We start from the raw sequence: 21823 nt of genomic DNA on the forward strand, positions 1-21823 counted from the left end.
GGAGGGCGGGGCCTAGGATCGAGTGGGTGAGGCGCAGGACGAGTCGCTTACCAGGTACTGGGCAGCTCGGTGGTGGGCGTGGCGCGCGAGCGGGGAGGCCAGCCCCTGCGCAGGCGCAGAGGCCGCTGCGCGGGGTGGGGCGAGGTGGACCTAGCGAGGCCTGGGTCTTGGGCTGTGGGCCAGCAGGGGCAGGAGTCCGAGGTGCGGGACTTTGTCCCGAGGCGGCGCTGACGGCTCCCGGAAGCTCTTTCCCATTTCCTTTCCTTTCCCCCCGTCTTCTCAGTGTGATTTCCTTGGTGAGTTATTTGAGGAGAAAGGGAAACTGTAGAATCAGTCCGTTCCCATCGCATGCCCTTTTCCGGTCCGTGTCTTCCCCTGTACGCTGCTGGGCGGTGATCCCAGCAATCTGGCCGCGCCCGCCTTCCCGGCCGCTCGCGTCTCGCGCTCAGCTGTGCGGCCACCTGTGCGAGCGCTCGGGACCGCTCCCCTCGTCCTCCCCTCGGCCACCTGTCTCCCTTACTCTCGCGCCTCGCTCCTTCTCCCCTTGTTTACCTCTTTATCGGGCCCCTCCTCTTATAGGGCTTGACTTTGTTTTCTAAGCCATCAGCCTAAACCAGAAGAATCCTTTTAAACAGGCCTTTGAATTTTATGCTCCTCCCTTTTTTCTGGCGTCCCTTTTTGAAAATAGTCTTGGGAACCGTTTTATTCCGTTTGATCCGTGTGGTCTTCCATGAACCTACTGATTCCCATATTGACTGCGGAAAGACTCTCATTTAGAAGCCTTTGCCATCCAGAGGCTCTGAAAGACATTTTGGCAATATGGTTCTGACCAACCTTATAGAAGCCATTCTGCCCAAAAGGAGTAAGGATGCTTGAAGATAAGAGGCCAGTTTGGGGCCTGTCACTGCCAGGGTGCCCGGTGGTGCAGACAAAGCAGCATGGTAGCTTGGTTGACTTAAAAGAGTTTATAGGCTCTGCCTTCTGAGATGATCCATGCTCTGTGGAGTTTGTTTCTCACTAAATAAATCCAGTTCTTACCTAAAACAAAGTTTGCTGAATGTGTAGGTGCTTATCATCTTGGGCTCTTGGTGAATTTCAGACGATAAGAATAAACTTAGTTTTTTCTTATCCAGTTGGTCAGGTTTCTATTTTTTTTTTTTTAATCCCAGGCGTTTAACAGACATTTTATTTCAGATGAATGGCACCTTGGGGTTGATGGTTCTGTTCTTCACATCAGATTTTCTGTTTACAAAATACTTGTATGTATATGCCACTTTGCCCTTTTTCTTTCCACTTTGAGTATTTCATGGTTTTGGTTATTTTGCTTAGCTTGTATAGAGAATAATTCTGTTCTCTATATGTGCTAAGATTTGAACTGAGGACTTGAAATGATAATAGTTAGCCAAATGGACAGTCCTTGGCCAAAGTTTATAACATGTCTAATTAGACATTAAGGACTCTTTATGTTTATCAGTTCCTAAAAGAGCCAATAAGGGCAAACTAGATTTCTCTAGTTAGTAAGTACCCACTGGCCTCAGCTAGTCTTGACTTTCTGCTGTTACTGAATACAGTAATTTCACTGATGTCAGTATATTTATTATGGTTTTAAAAATACTGAACAGAATTTAAAGTCTCACTGTAGTGTATTTAGTATACAGTCTCAGTGAAGTTGTTAAATCATTTGGAAAGAAACTTTTTTCCCCTTTAGGTATTTATCTGTAATTCTTGGCTTTTGAAAGCATGTTTACGAAGAATATGTTTCTGATTTTTATAATTCACTCAAAATGGCAGTCCCGTTCAAGGAAATGCCTGTGTTCAGTATGTCCACAGAGAATTAGTACTGGTATGCCATCAGAGGTAGTGAACCTTTTCTGTAAATGGCTAGATAATAGGTATTTTAGGGCTTTGCAGGCCAGATGTATTCTTTTGAAACTACTCAAGCACTACCATTATAGCTCCAAAGCAACCAAAGACAATACTTAAGAAATGGGGGAAAAAAAAAATGAATGAGCAAATTTTTTTTCCCATGAAAAGTAATTTACAAAAACAGGAGTGAGCTACAGTTGGCCTGTGGGTTGTAGTTTGCATAGACACCTTATATGAATGGTTGTACATACTAATTAGTTTTTTTTTTTTTTAAACTAAGGATTATTTCAGTCTACTTAGATGAATAAAATGGTCAGAGGTGGGAGTAGAAATAGGACAACTGGGAAGAAAATAAGCTGTTTCTTAAGACATAGTCTTCACAATATTTTTCTAAGTTATAGAATTACAAAGAGTACTTAATCATTTGAATTAGATACTCAAGACCTTTAAGAGAATATTTAATAGCAAAAGACTAACAACAGAAAAGGCTTAGTTGGCTTTGATTCTAAGATAAAGGCAAAGATGAGAGGTGAATTTGGAAAATGCTTTGATTGTAAGATCCCTGTGATAACCACGTGGCACTGAAGTGTGGGCCTTCCACCACGCTGTTTCAGTCAGCTAATTAACTGGAGGGCTTGTTTAGAGGATTTTTATGTATTAAAAGCAAAGCTTGTAACCTTCTGGTTAGTTTATATCCTAGTATATTTGCATTTTTTATTACTTATGGGAAAACAACATTGCTGTAAAAATGCAGCAATTTTTAAGAATATTTTAAAACCTTAGAATATCTTTCTTCATAAAATAGTGGATTAGATTTAGTCATTCTTAGAAATTTAAATAGAGATTGTATTAAAACAGGATGACAGGATGACAAGGATAATCATTGCACAAATATTTTCAAAAGTTCATTGAACTTCTCATCATGAAATAATTTTTGAAGTACTGTGTCCTATGTTTTATTTTGGGAGAGTAATAGCAAATATTTTAAATGGGTGACAAATGCTAAATCATTTTCACTAAATAGATTTTGAAAATTTACCATTAGTATTGAAAACTAGGTAATTTTATAATGGAACTGAAATTTTCTGGACTATTTTGGAAGTAAAAATTGATGCGCTTATAATTTCAATTATCAGTCATCTAGTGTAAGCATAGGAAAATATCACTGAATACTTTGCTAAAAGGTAATATGTATTTCTGGTTTAAAAATGTAACTTTGTTAGTATTCTTAGAAAATAATTTAAAAATGTGTTAAAAAGTGGTTTCTGTACTTTCTTTCCCTTGAAGTCTATATTCAGTTTTGATCAGCTTGCCACAGTAAAATTGTTAAAGTTCATACCTTGAGGTCACACAGTATTTAATATGTACATGTGGACATTCTGTTTCTGTTTTTTAAAGTTCTTGCTGTGATACTGACACATCACTACCTTTTCATTTGTCTCTGACAAGGTCTTTTATGTCTAAGAAGTATCTACTGGAAATAGTGGATCAAAAAACTACACTATAAGTGACTAGTAAGAAAACCTGTTTATTATTAATGTGTAATGGAGTGGTATACATCTTCCATCCCCTGAGGAATTAGAGAGTTTACTAAAATACTTTTGTGTAGAACTTGGCTCTACATCAATTATTTGCAAACATCAATGATTGAGTAAAGCCTGAGTACTTTAAGGTCAAGAGATTTGGTCTTTAAGTACTGGTTTTGTTTCTTGACTCTTACGTGATTGACTCCCATTTTAATTTGAAATAGTTCTGTTCTTGGGCCGAAGAAAAATTGCCTATTCATGACCCCTTTACTGAAAAACATATTAAAATATAAGTAAATGAAAAACACCTAATAATATGGCTTTGAATCATAAAGGAAAATGATTTGCAGTCAGTCCTCACTTTTCACAAGTTCTCTATTTGTGAATTCTACTTGCTCAAGTTTATTTATAACCCCAAATTAATGCTTACAGCACTTCTGCAGTCACTCATGGCCACATGCACAGTGGTGAAATATTTGAGTCAGGAGATATGCATGTTTCAAGTTGGGGTCAGGTAAGGTGATGCTCTGCCTTCTTGTTTCAGCTTCTACTGTAAACAAGGGCCTTTTTTGAATTCTATTTAAGTGCCACATTTTTTGCATTTTTGTGCTTCCGGTTGCTGGTTTTCTTGTCTAAAATGGCCCCCAAGCAGATGGCTGAAGTGTTGCCTTGTCTTCCTAAGGCAGTGAGGCCACCAGGTGCCTTACAGAGAAAATGTATGCGTTAGATAAGTTTCCTTCAGGCATGTATTAAAGTCTGAGTTCAGTGGTAATGAATCATTATGTATATATTAAATGTCTGTAAGCAGAAACACACATAAAACATTATGTATTGATCAGTTGGCAAAAATATTGTAACCAGAGGCTCACAAGAACCTAAGAACAGTGTGTGTTTCTCCCAGAAGCAGTGGTTCAGTATTCACTAATTCCTATTCATGATGACTTGATAGACTTAACTACCATGAATAATGAGAACTGACTCTATTACCTCTTAAGTAAAAATTCAGTTTCCAGATAAAAATTATGTCATGGGCATTATTCCATCTTCTCTTGCCGTTTGGTTTACCTACAGTGGATGTTGAAACCCTAAAATTAGTTTGTGGCTGAATGTTACAAAACAAAATTTAATATGTAACTTTAATTTTCTTTAAAATGATAATATTTGTTACATGTCAAAGCACTTTATAAGCTAGTGTCAGGAGGATTTTTATGGTGAAATAATATTGATACTGAATTGATAAATTGAACTGTCACAATTTTCTACTTTGAATTCGTATAAAACAAAGGAAGGGTAAGGTTACAAAGGATAAGGTGAAGTTAACATGCATTAACGCTTGTGTTAGTCTTTTGCTTTTAATGGAGTTGGTGTTAAGCATTGTAGCAACCAACCTAAAGTGGAAAAGATCAGATAAAAAATTTAGTGTCCATAAAAACAAACCAGCTACTCAGGTAATACACAATTATTACCAATACATATATCAGAAATTTCTGCATTGGGATCTAAAAGAGATGATACTCTGTGATGATATAAGCAAAAGCTACCTGAATAGGAGGTTAAGCAGGCTGCTTAATACAGTGTCCTCAAAATAATTAGTGTTAAAGAATAGTACCAAAATAAAAGTAGTTTAATAAAAGAAATTGCTGATGGGGTTCAAGTGTACAGTTCTCTGACCCTTCGTTTACTTCCGGGAAAGGATTAACCTGTGTGCAATATGGATGAGCGCCCCTTGTTTTCTCTGAAGGTTTATAAACAAGGGCTTCCCTGGTGGCTCAGATGGTAAAGAATCCACCTCCAGTGCAAGAGACCTGGGTTCAATCCCTGGGTCAGGAAGTTCCTCTGGAGAAGGGAATGGCTACCCACTTAAGTATTCTTCCCTGAAGAATTCATGGACAGAGGAGCCTGGCGGGCTACAGTCCATAGAGTGGCAAAGAGCCAGACACAACTGAGTGACTAACACAGACTGACACTAGCCCCTTGTTTTCTCTGAAGGTTTATAAACAAACCAAACTATTTAAAAAAAAAAAAAAAAAGGCTTAGTTTTGTGCCTACATACTCTGATTCAATTTATATGTTTTTAGTCTTTTAGCACTGAGTGACAGTGGTTAGTATTACTATATATGTGAATATTCTTATGTGCCCATCACCACACTATATGGTTTGAATTTGTTATAAATCATTTAAATAACCAAGAGGTATCCATGTGTGGCAGACATTTTGTTTGCATTTTTTATAGGTGATATTACATCCAAATCATGATTCAGATGGATAAACAACCTAAAAGAGTAATTCAGATACTTATTTCATACTTTTCAGTCCACTGATTTCTTTCCATCTGATCACTGAATGTACAGTTAAATCATTAAAATTGTAGGTGTCATTGTGTAAACTTACATTTATCGTTTCGTTATAGTATCTTGTATATTACTTGATGGCAGAAATTCAGTACTGTTTAGTAAAATTCTTATCATAAGATACACATATTGGAAAATAGTATCTTAATCTTTCAATAATAGCTTTAGAGAACCATGAAAAGGGTCAGTTTATTATTTTTCTATACTTAAAAAATTCCAATTGGACATTTTAACAATAGACTGTATGTGGAATTTTATGATATGATATGCAGTTATGATTAACTTCAAATTTTTTCCATTATAGACTTCACTTTTTGCAAAGACTGAGTTTGCCTCAGCATCCACAAACTCTTCACCTCAGATTGGTTCCTGTGTGTTTTCTGTTTGCAAGTCAGTGGGAGTTAAGCATATACCAGCTGAAAAGCCAGATAAGGAAATGCATTCTTTCTCCCAGCAGTTCTAAGTTAACTTGTAAGTTAAATTCAGTGTAAACTGAAAATGGTTTAAATGTTTTGTTAGAGAACACAGTTTGAGTAGCATGAATGATCACAGTAGTAACTAACGGAAAGTTTTCAGAACATGTCTAAACACACCATCTAACGTTTAATACGGCTTAGTTGCCTATTGGTTGTACCATGGAATATGTGGAAAGTTTCACTACATGCCTGTAAAGTTACTCTAATCACTTTAAATAAACATCATAGCAGTTATTAAATTGTACTTTACGTATGACTAAACGTCTCACCTGTCTGGCACACATCTGGTGTGTAATGGTGAGTGTATTTCCAAAGACAGGAATTGATCAGTATGGGGAATTACAGGGCTTCTCCAGATGCCAGCATGAGTTTGTCCTCTTATCAGTGGAAACATTCTTGAGTTGTTTTGCTATCACTCTGGAGTCTGGGATTTGAGTTGTGTCTCCACTGGTGATGTTTATAGGATAGAAATGAAAGTGATGGTCTGAGTCAGAGAAAGTTATAGGTCTGTAGCCTTTGAGTTTGCTGTCGATTATCCATTTTCCTTAAGTATTTACATAATGTTATATGTTTCACTAGCTTTTTTTTTAAGCTAGTGAAAAACATGTAAGAATGATTTTTAACAGTATGCATGTAAAAGACATGTAAGAAAGAAAAGGTCATACCTTTGTTCTATAGTTTGGAAAATTATTTAAGCATTGTATAAGCAGATATTTTATTCCGGTTTGTTGTGAATTCTTTGACTAAGAAAATTGTGAGTAACATGATAGTCTATCAACATGTTCATATAACTAACGAGAAATATGGAGATTATTCAGCTTTTTGAATTGCAAGTATATAGCATCCCAACTCCAAGTAATCCTTATTTACTTGGGTTACGAACCATGAGACAATTTTCATTATAGGAAAAGAAATAGTAATTTGATTTAGTATCTTTTTAAAAAAAGTATCTATGATACAACATTTTTGGAATGAAGTTTCTGTTGCTCATAGTTACAAATTGTTAAAGTTTTGATTACTCATTGTCTTGAGACTTGAAAAGATTACTAAAAAGATAACATGCAATATGTGAGAATTTAGGTTTGGATAATTTTTTAAATGCCATATAAAATTCAGAAGAATTTTAAGTTTATGTACTATGGGCATGATTCTACTTAATCCTATTGGTATGTTAAGCCTATTGAAATTAGTAACCAAATGTCTTTCCTTGTCTTTATGTTTTGAAAAGGACCAAAGCCAGTTTTTCTGTTGGCTTGGGCAGCAAAGTGAAAAGAGAATGCTCCACTTGAAGCAGTGTCAGCATCTGAAACAGATAACTCAGAAATGCTTGTCTTGCATCCATGTGAAAACAGATAAACATCCACAGCTATTTCTTTCAAGAACCTTTGCGCTTGCGAAATTAAGGAAGTCATGGCATTCCATCTACTCTCTTGTTGGAGACAAAAATATTATCCTGATGGGACCTCCTGGTGCTGGGAAAACAACAGTAGGCAGAATAATAGGCCAGAAACTGGGTTGTTGTGTCATCGATGTGGATGATGATATCCTTGAAAAAACCTGGAATATGAGTGTGTCTGAAAAATTGCAGGATGTTGGTAATGAGCAATTTTTAGAAGAGGAAGGAAAAGCCGTGTTAAACTTCTCTGCATCTGGAAGTGTGATTTCCCTTACTGGGTCCAACCCAATGCATGATGCTAGCATGTGGCATCTAAAGAAAAATGGAATAATTGTTTATCTGGATGTACCTCTACTAGATATAGTCAGTCGTCTAAAATTAATGAAAACAGATAGGATTGTAGGTCAGAATTCTGGAACCTCTGTGAAAGACTTACTTAAATTTAGAAGACAGTACTATAAGAAGTGGTATGATACTCGTGTTTTTTGTGAAAGTGGGGCTTCCCCAGAGGAGGTAGCCAACAAAGTGCTGAGTGCAGTTAAAAGATACCAAGATGTGGATTCAGAAACTTTCATTTCCACAAGACACATTTGGCCTAAAGACTGTGAACAGAAAGCTCCAATGAAATTCTTTAGTGAAGCTGTGATTGAGGGGTTAGCTTCTGACGGTGGACTTTTTGTTCCTGAGAAGGAGTTTCCAAAGTTAAACTGTGGGGAGTGGAAAAGCCTGGTAGGAGCAACATACATAGAAAGAGCACAGATACTTCTGGAAAAATGTATACATCCTGCTGACATACCTGCTGCCAGGCTGGGAGAAATGATTGAAACTGCTTATGGGGAAAACTTTGCCTGCTCAAAAATCGCCCCTGTTAGGCACCTGTCAGGCAACCAGTTCATCCTGGAGTTGTTTCATGGACCAACAGGATCATTTAAAGATCTGTCTTTACAGCTCATGCCCCATCTTTTTGCACACTGTATTCCACCAAGTTGCAATTTTATGATACTTGTAGCCACCTCAGGAGACACTGGAAGTGCAGTCTTAAATGGCTTTAGTCGTCTTAATAAGAATGACAAGCAGAGAATAGCCGTGGCCACATTTTTTCCTGAAGACGGAGTCAGTGATTTTCAAAAAGCACAAATAATTGGCAGTCAGAACGAAAATGGATGGGCAGTAGGTATCAAATCAGATTTTGATTTCTGCCAGACGTCTATAAAAAGAATTTTTCAAGATGCTGATTTTACTGGCTTTCTTGCTGTGGAGTATGGAACCGTCTTAAGTTCAGCTAATTCCATAAACTGGGGCCGACTGCTTCCCCAAGTAGTTTATCATGCTTCTGCATACCTTGATCTCGTTAGCCAAGGATTTATTTCTTTTGGAAGCCCAGTTGATGTGTGTATTCCCACAGGAAACTTTGGTAACATTTTAGCAGCAGTGTATGCCAAAACCATGGGAGTCCCTATTCGAAAATTTATCTGTGCTTCTAATCAGAACCATGTTTTGACTGATTTTATAAAAACAGGACATTATGATATAAGGGAAAGAAAACTAGCACAGACCTTTTCACCAGCAATTGATATCCTCAAATCTTCAAACCTGGAACGACATTTACACCTGATGGCTAATAAAGATGGACAGTTAATGAGAAGACTGTTTAATCAACTAGAAGAGGAGCATCACTTCCAGATAGAGAAGATCCTAGTTGAGAAACTTCAGCAGGATTTCGTGGCTGACTGGTGCTCTGAGGGAGAGTGCCTGGCAGCGATTCACTCCACCTACAACACTTCGGGGTACATTTTGGACCCACACACTGCTATTGCGAAAGTAGTTGCAGACAGAATGCAAGACAAAACTTGCCCAGTGATCGTCTCCTCTACAGCTCATTACTCCAAGTTTGCACCTGCTATCATGCAGGCTTTAAAGATCGGAGAAATCAACCAGACTTCATCAAGTCAGGTTTACTTACTAAGTTCATACAATGCCTTACCTCCACCGCACGAGGCTTTACTAGAGAGAACAAAACAGCAGGAGAAGGTGGAGCACCAGGTCTGTGCAGCTGATGTGAATGTCCTGAAGAATCACGTGGAAAAACTTGTACAAAATCAATTCATATGAAAGTTTTCTGAGTAAAAGAAAAATTCTGGTGAAAAGCATGCAGTAATAAATCACAAAAGTTGATTTTGAGTACAAATAACATTTTGTTTTTTATGTAAATATGTCTATATATAGATGTTATCTTTTGGAATTTCAATAGCCTCGTCTCTAGGTCTGTCCATTGTCCCTGCACATGCTCCTTGGATCCTTAATCTAGAAGTGACAGAAAGTAGCATAATGCATGGACCCTTGTGCTGTGTCCTGCACCCATGAGGGATATATCAGTTTCTCCTCCTTCACCCCCACTTTTAAAGGACCAAAATGTCTGGTACTCTGACACTTAAAATATTTCAGCATAGTTGTAACGTAGTATATCTGTAACCATTATTCTTTATTGACTAGAAAGATAATTTACACTGTAATGGTTAACTTATTTGGAAGAAGTAGTAAGCTCATCTATTAAGAAATGGCTGGCATTTTTTTACTCTCCTCAGATTCCATTTTGGACTATAATTAATTAAGTGGATCCTACATCATCTGGGTTAGATAAGTGTTCCAGCTTTCACTCCCCTTGGGGTGTGTATAGTTAAGGTGATGTAGTTTGAAAATCAAGACACAAGATTTAAATCTGATGTGATCATCAACAGAACTACCTAGTAGTAGATATAGAAATAAAATTACATATCTGTTTCAAGAGAAAAGCTTTCCAAACTTCAGAGTATTTGAATAGTCTTAAGAGAAGTGTGGTTATAGTTATAGCAGTTTTCTTGTATTATTTGGACTCTATTCCTATATAATTTGTCTGTTGTCTCTTTTTTCAGTGAACATTGTCTTTTTTGGCAGTTAAAACCACATGCAATTGATGCACATATTTAGTGTTTCCTTTGTAGTAACAATACATTATAATCATGGTTTCCATTTGTGAATATCTTGGATGTTTTATTTCTGAATTAAAAGATTATCATTGAAAGGACCTCTTAGTGTAATGGACTACTCTCAACCACAAGATGGCATTCCTAACATAATTTGTCTTTGCTGATAACATTCTGCTTCATTTTCTGGGAGAACTGCCTCCATAAAGAAACATGTTGCAGGTTGTCAAGAAAAAAATTGTAAAAGTTTAATGAGCAGAAATGATTCATTTAAAAATTTAAAAAATTGAACCAACTATGTTAACTTTGGATCTCCAGCTTCTAAAAAGTACATTCTAAAACCAAAACTTGAAAACCAAGAGCAGTTACAAGAAAATAATGGAGGATTCAAAGTTCACTTATTCATGTATGTCTTAGTTATTTTATCATATTTTTTTAAGGATAAGTGTTTCAGTAGCTGATATGTTTAGAAAATACATGTAAATTTTCTTGTGTGTATGAAAATGCACTATTTTTCTGAAAGTGGGAGGGATAGTTTTGTTTTGTTTTTAAAAGACATGATTTTTGCCCACAAGACTGTAGTGAAGGAGACAACGAGTAAAATTCAATCAGGTTCAACATAGAAGTTAAAGCAAGACAGTTCATGAGAAAGTAAAAAGTAAGGGATATAGTCAAGAGCTGTCAGATTACCATGGGCCAATCAGAAAAGGCGTCACAGAAGACACAAGCTGCAGTGAGTCCTGAAGGATGGCAAGATTTTCTAGGTGAAAAGGAAGGGGAAGTACATTCTAGGCAGACAAGGGAAATAGTTACAGTGAGTTGTTCAAGAGAGCACATTCCTTTATCTCCATTTGGTTTGTTCTCTTATTTCATGCTTTCACTTTTTCTTAATACCAGGTCTAGCCCTTCCCTCTCAGCTAATGACCTTGCCTCAGTCAAGAGGAAATAAGCCATCAGTGAAGACATGGCTTCCTATCACCAAGTGTCTGAATCTGCTATGCCTGTTTGTCTCCTCTCCTGCTCCCCCTGGATTGAATTGGGTGATATTCCTTCAGGAGCGTCTTGACTTCTGTTCCTGTTGGAATACTCCCGTTACTTGCTTCATCAGCTATCTCTTCTAGTGCTGCTTCAGCTTCTCCCCTCTGATGGGAAACTTCCTTTCTATACCATTCAGATGCTCTCTTTTCACATCTTAAAAAGTATAAGAGCAAAACAAGTCAACAGCCACATTCCCCCACCATCTACTCTTTTACTTATGTTCCGTTCAAGACCCAGCCTCTTTGAAAAGAGTTGTCTACGTGTGTGGTCTCCACTTCTTGCCTCTCATGTTCTCCAGAATGTGTAAAGTACATGTACTGTTCAGGGAGGAGTAATAAAACAGAACACACATGTGCTGCTCCCCACTTTGCTTTAAGAGTGGAACATACCTCATGTTTGACACCTTCTGTGGCTCCTGTTTGATTACCTTCACTTCTCTCCCTCAGAAGTAACCACTATCCTAAATTTTCTCTTTATCATTTCCTTGTTTGTATGTACAGTTTTGCCTCTTTTTAAATTTTATGTAAATGGAATCATACTATACATATTATTCCATGACTTTTATTCAATAATTTTAAAATTTAACCATGCAGATGACAGAAGGCAGAGTTCATTCATTTTAATTACTGTATAATCTATAGAATGAATGCCACAGTCTATCCATTTATGTTGGTGGACATTTAAATGGTCTAATATTTATCTGTACTTGCATCCGATAGGTATATTGTTTCATAAAATTTGTATTGAAGGCTAGTGAAAATGAACTTCCAAACATCTGTGATTCTTTCTAATGGTATATAAAATGTACTTCATATCTTAGCTGTATTAAAATAAAAATGTGTGGTTTGTTTATAATATGAAAAATTATCAGTTCTTGAGCAATGGTTGTAATTTCTTGCTTCTCCAATCTTTGAAATTATTTTACAGTGTCAAAAATATGGTGAATTTGTAAGATTTTTAAGAAAAAAGAAATGAGATTTTTAATTGGATATCAGTGAAAATAGCAAAATTTTTTTTCATCAAAATAGAGTTTAGGAGGTAGTAAATTGTTCTGTTTGAAGTTTTTGTTAGATTTTAATAGCAATTCACTTCCAAAAACGATCATGGCAAATACTGTTTCTCTCAATCCATTAGATCATTTAAACATTTTGTAATTCAGACTACTTAAAACATTAAGAAAAAAAGTAGCTGTTTTCACATGAGCCTCAAACTCATGGGAACATAAATAATAGAGTTTTGTGTAGGAAGATGATTAAAGCCTGATGATTAAAACCTGCGTATGAAATAGTTATTGGTTTGGGCCCTGCCTGTGTACTCAAACCACTCTTTGAAACTTTAAAAACTTAAAAAACAAACAGCCTCCTTTAAAATCAGAGGTAGAATAAGCTCCTCTGGTTCAAAGAAAGCAAAGTCAAGCAAATTGTTGTGTTATGGAGAAGGGACCTGTCAAACACAGGAAACCAAACCAACATCATGTACAGCAGTTCTCTGCTCAGTTGGCAAGATTTAGACCAGAGGCCTGTATCAAAAAGTTGTTTGCTTCCTACAGAAGGTGCATTACTCAGTTCAGCTATTTTTCTATCTAAACTCTTTATTGCTGTCTGAATTCTTGGGTCTTTATTTCAGTGGTGGTAACAACTGTCTTGAGCTGAGGTTCCATGTTCAGATGTGGCGCTACTTGTTCAGTTATTATCATAGACTTTATTGGGATCGTAATGGCCTATACAATGCAGAGTTGCTAATGGCACATTTAGTTTCACTTACAAATATTAGGAGGGTTTGTAATTTTAAATTACTAAAATCCACAAGGGGCTATTTTAAATCAATTATTATATTTGGTGATGGAGCCCTGAAATTATTTGTTTTGAATTTTATTTACAAGGCTCAAATCAAATAGTTGAAGTTTTCAGAAAATAATTTTACTTGCTCTTGATGCTACCTTTATTTTCTAGAACTCTCTCCAATCTGAGATTTTAAATATAATTGGCTGACATAATATTAGGAAAAGGAGTACATCAAAGGCTGTATGTTGTCACCCTGCTTACTTAACTTATATGCAGAGTACATCATGAGAAACACTGGGCTGGAAGAAGCACAAGCTGGAATCAAGATTGCCGGGATAAATATCAATAACCTCAGATATGCAGATGACACCACCCTATGGCAGAAAGTGAAGAAGAACTGAAGAGCCTCTTGGTGAAAGTGAAAGAGGAGAGTGAAAAAGTTGGCTTAAAACTCAACATTCAGAAAACTAAGATCATGGCATCTGGTCCCATCACTTTATGGCAAATAGATGGGGAAACAGTGGACACAGTGACTGACTTTATTTTCTGGGGCTTCAAAATCACAGCAGATGCTGATTGCAGCCATGAAATTAAAAGACGTTTACTCCTTGGAAGGAAAGTTATGATCAACCTAGACAGCATATTAAAAAGCAGAGACATTACTTTGTCAACAAAGGTCCATCTAGTCAAGGCTATGGTTTTTCCAGTAGTCATGTATGGATGTGAGAGTTGGACTATAAGGAAAGCTGAGCGCCGAAGAATTGATGCTTTTGAACTGTGGTGTTGAAGAAGACTCTTGAGAGTCCCTTGGACTGCAAGGAGATCCAACCAGTCCATCCTAAAGGAGATCAGTCCTGGGTATTCATTGGAAGGACTGATGTTGAAGCTGAAACTCCAATACTTGGGTCACCTGATGCAAAGAGCTGACTCATTTGAAAAGACCCTGATGCTGCGAAAGATTGAGGACAGGAGGAGAAGGGGATGACAGAACATGAGATGGTTGGATGGCATCACTGACTCAATGGACATGAGTTTGGGTGAACTCCGGGAGTTGGTGATGGACAGGGAGGCCTGGCGTGCTGCAGTTCATGGAGTAGCAAAGAGCTGGACACAACTGAAGGACTGAACTGACTGACATAATATTTAAACAACTGCCAAATCAGGGTGGGTCATTACCAGAAAATACATCATTTCTTGTAAATTTCACATCTGTGTAGGGTTCTTCTCTATTAAAGTCATGTAATTTAATCCTAAAGGATCTGAATAGCATATTTATTCACGGTATTCTGTACATTTTCCAGAAAAAGAGTCATCAGGTCAAAAGGTATCCCCTTTCCTCTTCAGTGTTGTAGCCTACTATGAAGAAATACAGAACATCTTTCTCTTGAGAAAAGTTGAGTATAACTATTTTACTGGCAGCAGAAAGAAGGAAAATATTAGCTTAAATTGGGTCAAGAGGATAAAATTTTTACTGGCCAAAAGTCATACCAAAATAAAAGTCATACTGAAATGAAACAAAATTTTAGGGAGAAAACAAAGCTAAAATATCCTTTGAAATATGCAGGTCCTTCTTGTCAAAGGGGAAAAATCACATGTAGGAGATTTGTGATTTGTAAAATGATTACAAATTGTTTGATTTTTCCCAAGGCCTCAGAAAGGGAGAGAGTGCCTAGATGTGGTCTCCAGAGTGAGAGGTCCAGAAATTAAATTTTTTTCATGTACACAAAGTTGCACAGATTTACAGATTTTATCTTCTGCTAATCACACTTGTAAGAGTTATATAAAGTAAAATGTACATTTATTGATTTATAATTGTTGTGTTTTTCCAGTGACCACAGATTTGGTCTTTTCTACCCAAGATTCTTCATCCCTTACATGAAGATATCTAGGAGACAGTAGTTCATTTGGCAAATATGAAGTCAAACCACAGAGAGAAGGATAGTTTTCAGGGATATTTCACTCACAATTATCTGATTTATCAAACAACATAGAATACCTCTTGAGTAAACAGAATATTCTTCCCTGTTTGACCCAAGGTGATTCTTCTCTGAACAGTGCTAAATATATACTGCCAACTTTTGATCTTTGGATCATTACCCTGCAAGATCACACACTCTGGGTGAATATGCACCTTTTCCAGATTTGTTACAAAGCAACAGATTCATAGTCTCAATCCCTGAGAAGCTTATGGAGAACTTAGGCAAGTAATTCAACTTAACTACAAGAGCATACAGTAAATACAATCATCAGGACCAGCCAGAAACATGGTGAACCCTGAGAAAGCCAAGTTAGATATTTGGTTAGATATTTGGTTCCCATTCAAACTGACGTTCTCTAAGTATGTGTTGCACTTTTCTTTTGGAGCATGACTACAGTTTTCTCACAGACCCCCACGCCACAAACATACTGCAGGGGAGGACAAAGAGGGACACCTTCTGGCAGAGGTTACCCTCTCCTGTGCTGTCCTAAGCAGCTCAGTTCTGGCAAAGAGAAGTGAGTGCAAGTTGCTCAGTTGTGTCCAACTCTTTGCGACCCCATGGATAAACCTTACTAGCAAAACAAAAACATGGAAACTAACCAAACTCAACCTCTTTGAAAGGCAGTTTAGAAACCCTTTATTGCTACTCAAGCATATTCTTGGGTCTTCTCACCTTCTAATTTCTAGAAGCTTGTCAGTAATCCTAAGCGCCAATGGTATTGATAAACACTATCTTTTCTTCCCGCAATATTCCTGTGTGTATGTGTTCAGTCATGTCTCTTTGCAACCCCATGGACTGTAGCCCACCAGGTTCCTCTGTCCATGGGACTGTTTCTCAGGCAACAGTACTAGGGTGGGTTGCCATTTCCTTCTCCAGGGGATCTTCCCAATCCAGGGATTGAACCCTTGTCTCTTGTGTCTCCTGCATTGCAGGTGGATTCTTTACTGCTAAGTCACCAAGGAAGCCCTGCAGTGTTCCTAACAACATGTAAAGCTTTGTGAAGACTGGTGCCCTGGACCACTGCCTGGCTGACTCTTCCCTAATCCACTTCAGGCCGTGGTCATGTTTTAGACCTGGGGCTATGGGATGGAAGTAAAAAAGACAGACATAGAGATCACACTGAGGGATCAAAGAAGACATTCTAGAGGAGAGGCTCACAGGTGAGTCAAAGTTTAAAGGTTAGGTTACAGTTGATATAGGTGAATTGGTGAGCAGAGGGAACAACATGGTGGGGAGTGCTGGATGTATCACTCAACTTGCCTGGAACAAAATGTGTATGTATGGGTTTGTGAAGATGAAGCTAGAAAATCGGGCATGATCCATGAGTTTTCATGTGTCTGAAAGCTAAGAGATATCGCTTATGGTAACATAAGTTTACTTGCCATAAACTTACAGTAAGTAGAATACCATAATCAACACTTGATTTAGAAAGATTGTGCTGGCAATTGCGTGGGGTAGATAGAAGGGAGTAGACTCGCAGACCTAAGACTCATAAGGAGGCCAGAGTATGGACTGCAATGGTGGAACCTAAAGGAGTGAGCAGTTTCCAGAAATATTTAGGACATTGCTTTATAGGATTTGATGACAGATTAAAGGAGAGGGGCATGGAGAAGGATTAGGGTTTATAACCTAGTGGGATGGTTTTACTATTCACAGAAATCAGGAATATAGAAAGGTGTGCAGAATTTGTGATGAACAGAGTGGAGAGGAGCTGGTGATGGTTTTTCTCATCTCACTGGACATTTAATTTTCACTCTAATATTCCATCACATCTTAGTCTCCAAACCCTCGTTAAAGAAGAGAAAGTAAACTGACTCACTCACTAATGGAAGCATGTGGAGATTTGAACTTTACCTCTGAACAAATGCATCTCTTATTTTTCCCCTAACTCCCAAACCTGTCTTGCTCGTCTTTCCTCCTGTCTTTTCTTATCATGTTCTACTAAAAACATTCCTAAATCCTACCCATGTGTTTGTTAGCATTTTCAATTTTCAAATCAGAATTTATTTCATTTAAATTATCCCCTGAGCAACCACCATTCTTGTTCATTTTAGCCTTAGCATTTATATGTTCTTCTGTAGTTGCTAAAATACTGTCTTGCTTTATTATAAATATTTATCATTAAAAATTTAGTTATAAATTTCCTTATAAGTTTAAATTCTTTGATATCTGACAGAGTATCAGTACATTACTGTCTAAAAGATGAAGTCTTAACCTCTTTAATAAGTGGTGCTGGGAAAGCTGGTCAACCACTTGTAAAAGAATGAAACTAGAACACTTTCTAACACCATACACAAAAATAAACTCAAAATGGATTAAAGATCTAAATGTAAGACCAGAAACTATAAAACTCCTAGAGGAGAACATAGGCAAAACACTCTCCGACATAAATCACAGCCAGATCCTCTATGACCCACCTCCCAGAATATTGGAAATAAAAGCAAAACTAAACAAATGGGACCTAATGAAACTTAAAAGCTTTTGCACAACAAAGGAAACTATAAGCAAGGTGAAAAGACAGCCCTCAGACTGGGAGAAAATAATAGCAAATGAAGAAACAAAGGATTAACCTCAAAAATATACAAGCAACTCTTGAAGCTCAATTCCAGAAAAATAAATGACCCAATCAAAAAATGGGCCAAAGAACTAAGCAGACATTTCTTCAAAGAAGACATACAGATGGCTAACAAACACATGAAAAGATGCTCAACATCACTCATTATCAGAGAAATGCAAATCACAACCACAATGAGGTACCATTACACGCCAGTCAGGATGGCTGCTATCCAAAAGTCTACAAGCAATAAATGCTGGAGAGGGTGTGGAGAAAAGGGAACCCTCTTACACTGTTGGTGGGAATGCAAACTAGTACAGCCCCTATGGAGAACAGTGTGGAGATTTCTTAAAAAACTGGAAATAGAACCGCCATATGACCCAGCAATCCCACTTCTGGGCATACACACTGAGGAAACCAGATCTGAAAGAGACATGTGCACCCCAATGTTCATCGCAGCACTGTTTATAATAGCCAGGACATGGAAGCAACCTAGATGCCCATCAGCAGATGAATGGATAAGGAAGCTGTGGTACATATACACCATGGAATATTACTCAGCCGTTAAAAAGAATTCATTTGAACCAGTTCTAATGAGATGGATGAAACTGGAGCCCATTATACAGAGTGAAGTAAGCCAGAAAGATAAAGAACATTACAGCATACTAACACATATATATGGAATTTAGAAAGATGGTAATGACAACCCTATATGCAAAACAGAAAAAGAGACACAGAAATACAGAACAGACTTTTGAACTCTGTGGGAGAAGGTGAGGGTGGGATGTTGCGAAAGAACAGCATATATATTATCTAGGGTGAAACAGGTCACCAGCCCAAGTAGGATGCATGAGACAAGTGCTCGGGCCTGGTGCACTGGGAAGACCCAGAGGAATCGGGTGGAGAGGGAAGTGGGAGGGGGGATCGGGATGGGGAATACGTGTAAATCTATTGCTGATTCATGTCAATGTATGACAAAACACACTGAAAAAGAAAAAAAAAAAAATGAAGTCTTAGTTAACTGAATTCTTGGTATACTTCATTCACCTCTTTCTGATAATGGACAATAAAACAGATATCACAATAAATGATTGAATTCTAAGCTTGTAGGGCAGCCTTCTTCACATAATGTAACATTTTGTCTTGCAGTCATTTCCTAAGGTGCATAGTATTATAGGATATTTCAGTTTCTTTGTGGGTACCATATTTAAAAATCTCTAATTTTATTTTATTTTGTTGTTGTTTTTTTTTGGCGGCACCATGTGGCATGCAGGATCTTAGCTCCCAGACCAGCGATCAAACTCGTGCCCTGGCACTGGAAGTGCTGAATCCTGACCACTGGACTATCAGGGAAGTCCCTGCGGGCATCATTTTTGTTTAATATCTACTCACAAATTTTTTGTTTGTGTTCTAGGGTAAAATGTCACAGGAAATGGTTTCCCTTTGAAAGGAGTTATCTTAGTGTTGTGGTTATCACAAAAGATGACAGAAATCTGATAGATGGCTGAAAGGGTCCCGTGAAATTTGTGCTCTGAATGGACTTGGAACAGCACTGTGTCCCCACTTCCCGTGTCTCAGTGCTGCCTACGCCCACATGTTGTGATCTCCACTTCCAATAGTAAGAGAACTAGGCATTAGACATTTGTTTAACTCTTAGGGTACTTAAGCTTACGTTTAAAAGATACTCTTATTAGAGTATCAGTGAGTACTTCTCTCATCTGTACAGGCCTCTCTTTTTTAATCTATTTCTTAATCTCTTAATCTTAAAATTGGTATATGTTTGTTACAGCAATCTAATAAAATGATGTGTGTGAGAAGATTTTTTTAAGGTGTACATTATTCTTAGAGTGCCATTGAAAAAAAAAAAAAAAGACATCAAAAAACAGGAACTTCGCTGGTGGTCCAGGGGTTAGGACTCTGAGCTTTCATTGCCATGAGCCTAGCTTCAATGCCTGGTCTGAGAACTAAGAACCCAGAAGCTGTGTGGTGTGCTTAAAAAAAATAAAAACAACTCTTAGGGTGCCATTACTGATACTGTCTTAAATTTTGAGATAACTAAGAAAAACACTGATTTTTTTTTTCAGTAGTAGTTTTCTTTCCTGAGAATGATTTAATGTATTCATGAAGAATCCCTGCAATCCTTTTAGGTTGATTTCTGAAATGAATGCAAGTTTTTGACACTGAAATCGAATGGGACAAGATGATCTTAATGCACACTTTTGTTTCAAACTATGTTTTTTTTTTGTCCTAAATAGTTCCTGAATGGTATCTGTGTCTCATGATGTCAGTGATGTGGAATGACCTGAACATTATATCCAGAAATTGTTTCAGTCAATCTTTGGTTTGATTTGGCACTGATTAAAGACTTAACAGATGCTTGCTCCTTGGAAGAAAAGCTATGACAAACCTAGACAGCATATTAAAAAGCAGAGACATTACTTTGTCAACAAAGGTCCATCTAGTCAAAGCTATGGTTTTTCCAGTAGTCATGTCTGGATGTGAGAGTTGGACCATAAGGAAAGCTGAGTAGCAAAGAATTGATGCTTTTGAACTGTGGTGTTGGAGAAGACTCTTGAGAGTCCCTTGGACTGCAAGGAGATCCAACCAGTCCATCGTAAAGGAAATCAGTCCCGAATATTCATTGGAAGGACTGATGTTGAAGCTGAAACTCCAATACTTGGGTCACCTGATGCAAAGAGCTGACTCATTGGAAAAGACCCTGATGTTGGGAAAGATTGAAGGTGGGAGAAGGGGACAACAGAACATGAGATGGTTGGATGGCATCACCAACTCAGTGGACATGAGTTTGAGCAAGCTCTGGGAGTTGGTGATAGACAGGGAAGCCTGGTATACTGAAGTCCATGGGGTCGCAAAGAGTCAGATATGACTGAGCAACTGAACTGAATTGAACATCTTCTCAAATGGGCTTCCCAGGTGGCTCAGTGGTAAAGAATCCACCTGACAATGCAGGAGATGCAGGAGACATGGTTTCAGTCTCTGGGTTGGGAAGATCCCCTGGAGAATGAAATGGCAACTCACTCTAGTATTCTTGCCTGGAAAACCCCATGGACAGAGGAGCCTGATGGGCTAGAGTCTAAGGGGTTGCAAAGAGTTGGACATAATTCAGCAACTGAACAACGTGCATCTTTTCAGCTTCCTTTTTGTCAAGAGTAAAAGAATTGAAAGAAAAAAAACTGCAAGAAGATGTGGAGAAGTGCTTTACCAATGCAATGGAGGGGGGTTTATTAATTATAATGATTTGATTCATCTCTTTTCTCTCCTTCACTGGGGAAATAAGAGATTTCCTGGTGGTAGGATCAAAATGATACATTTTGCTATTTCTTTGCAAAGCCAAAATGATCTATTAAAAGCTGAGGTATGTTGTATCAAGTCCAGAATTAACCTCACTGACAAAAAGGGGAATTCATAATCAATAGAATCATAGGCTTTTGATGAGAGTATTATGTCAATCATTAGAACTATCACCTCCATTTTCTTGTGTGGTTGGTAAACTCTAATTCCATAATTTAAAGGTTTACTTGAATTTTACCATCTTTATAATATCCCAGAGGTGGAAAACCTTTCCATATGCTCTATAGAGGCAGTTCTGTAACTAGATCACCTGTATCCAGGCCCTGGTTCCAGCACCAGCTATAAGATCCTGGGAAAGTTACTCTATATTCCTGTGCCTTGGCTTCTTATCTGGAACATATGGATTAAATACCTGCCTGGTTGGGTTGTGAGGACAATACGCAACAGTCTTGCAAAAGTGAAAAGTTGCTCAGTCCTGTCTGACTCTTTGCAACCCCATGGACTATACAGTCCATGGAATTCTCCAGACCAGAATACTGGAGGGGGTAACCTTTCCCTTCTCCAGGGATCTCTCCAAT

The 21823-nt window shown here is 37.8% G+C and overlaps 2 protein-coding genes across 6 annotated transcripts in view; one reads left to right on the top strand and one right to left on the bottom strand.

Annotated features, from left to right (window-relative positions):
• ENKUR (enkurin, TRPC channel interacting protein) overlaps positions 1-1042 on the bottom strand; it is a 30972-nt gene extending 29930 nt beyond the window's left edge. The window contains exon 1 of the mRNA XM_043479093.1: positions 52-1042. Within this exon, the coding sequence (XP_043335028.1) occupies positions 52-350 (299 nt within the window). The 5' untranslated portion in view covers positions 351-1042. The remainder of the gene's footprint in view (positions 1-51) is intronic.
• Positions 5-9793, top strand: THNSL1 (threonine synthase like 1). Of its 5 annotated transcripts, XM_043479083.1 has the most exons (4): positions 183-296; positions 3825-3906; positions 6048-6214; positions 7448-9793. In XM_043479083.1, the coding sequence occupies exon 4, from the start codon at positions 7496-7498 to the stop codon at positions 9725-9727; it is 2232 nt and encodes a 743-aa protein (XP_043335018.1). In that variant the 5' UTR covers positions 183-296; positions 3825-3906; positions 6048-6214; positions 7448-7495; the 3' UTR covers positions 9728-9793. The 5 variants fall into 5 exon arrangements, with proteins under 5 accessions (XP_043335020.1, XP_043335019.1, XP_043335016.1 ...); XM_043479084.1 differs by lacking the exons at positions 183-296; positions 3825-3906 and adding an exon at positions 37-54; XM_043479081.1 differs by lacking the exon at positions 3825-3906 and having other exon boundaries at positions 162-296.
• The last annotated feature ends 12030 nt before the right edge of the window (positions 9794-21823 follow it).

The sequence above is a fragment of the Cervus canadensis genome, chromosome 10, assembly GCF_019320065.1.
Source record: "Cervus canadensis isolate Bull #8, Minnesota chromosome 10, ASM1932006v1, whole genome shotgun sequence".
NCBI classification, from domain to species: domain Eukaryota; kingdom Metazoa; phylum Chordata; class Mammalia; order Artiodactyla; family Cervidae; genus Cervus; species Cervus canadensis.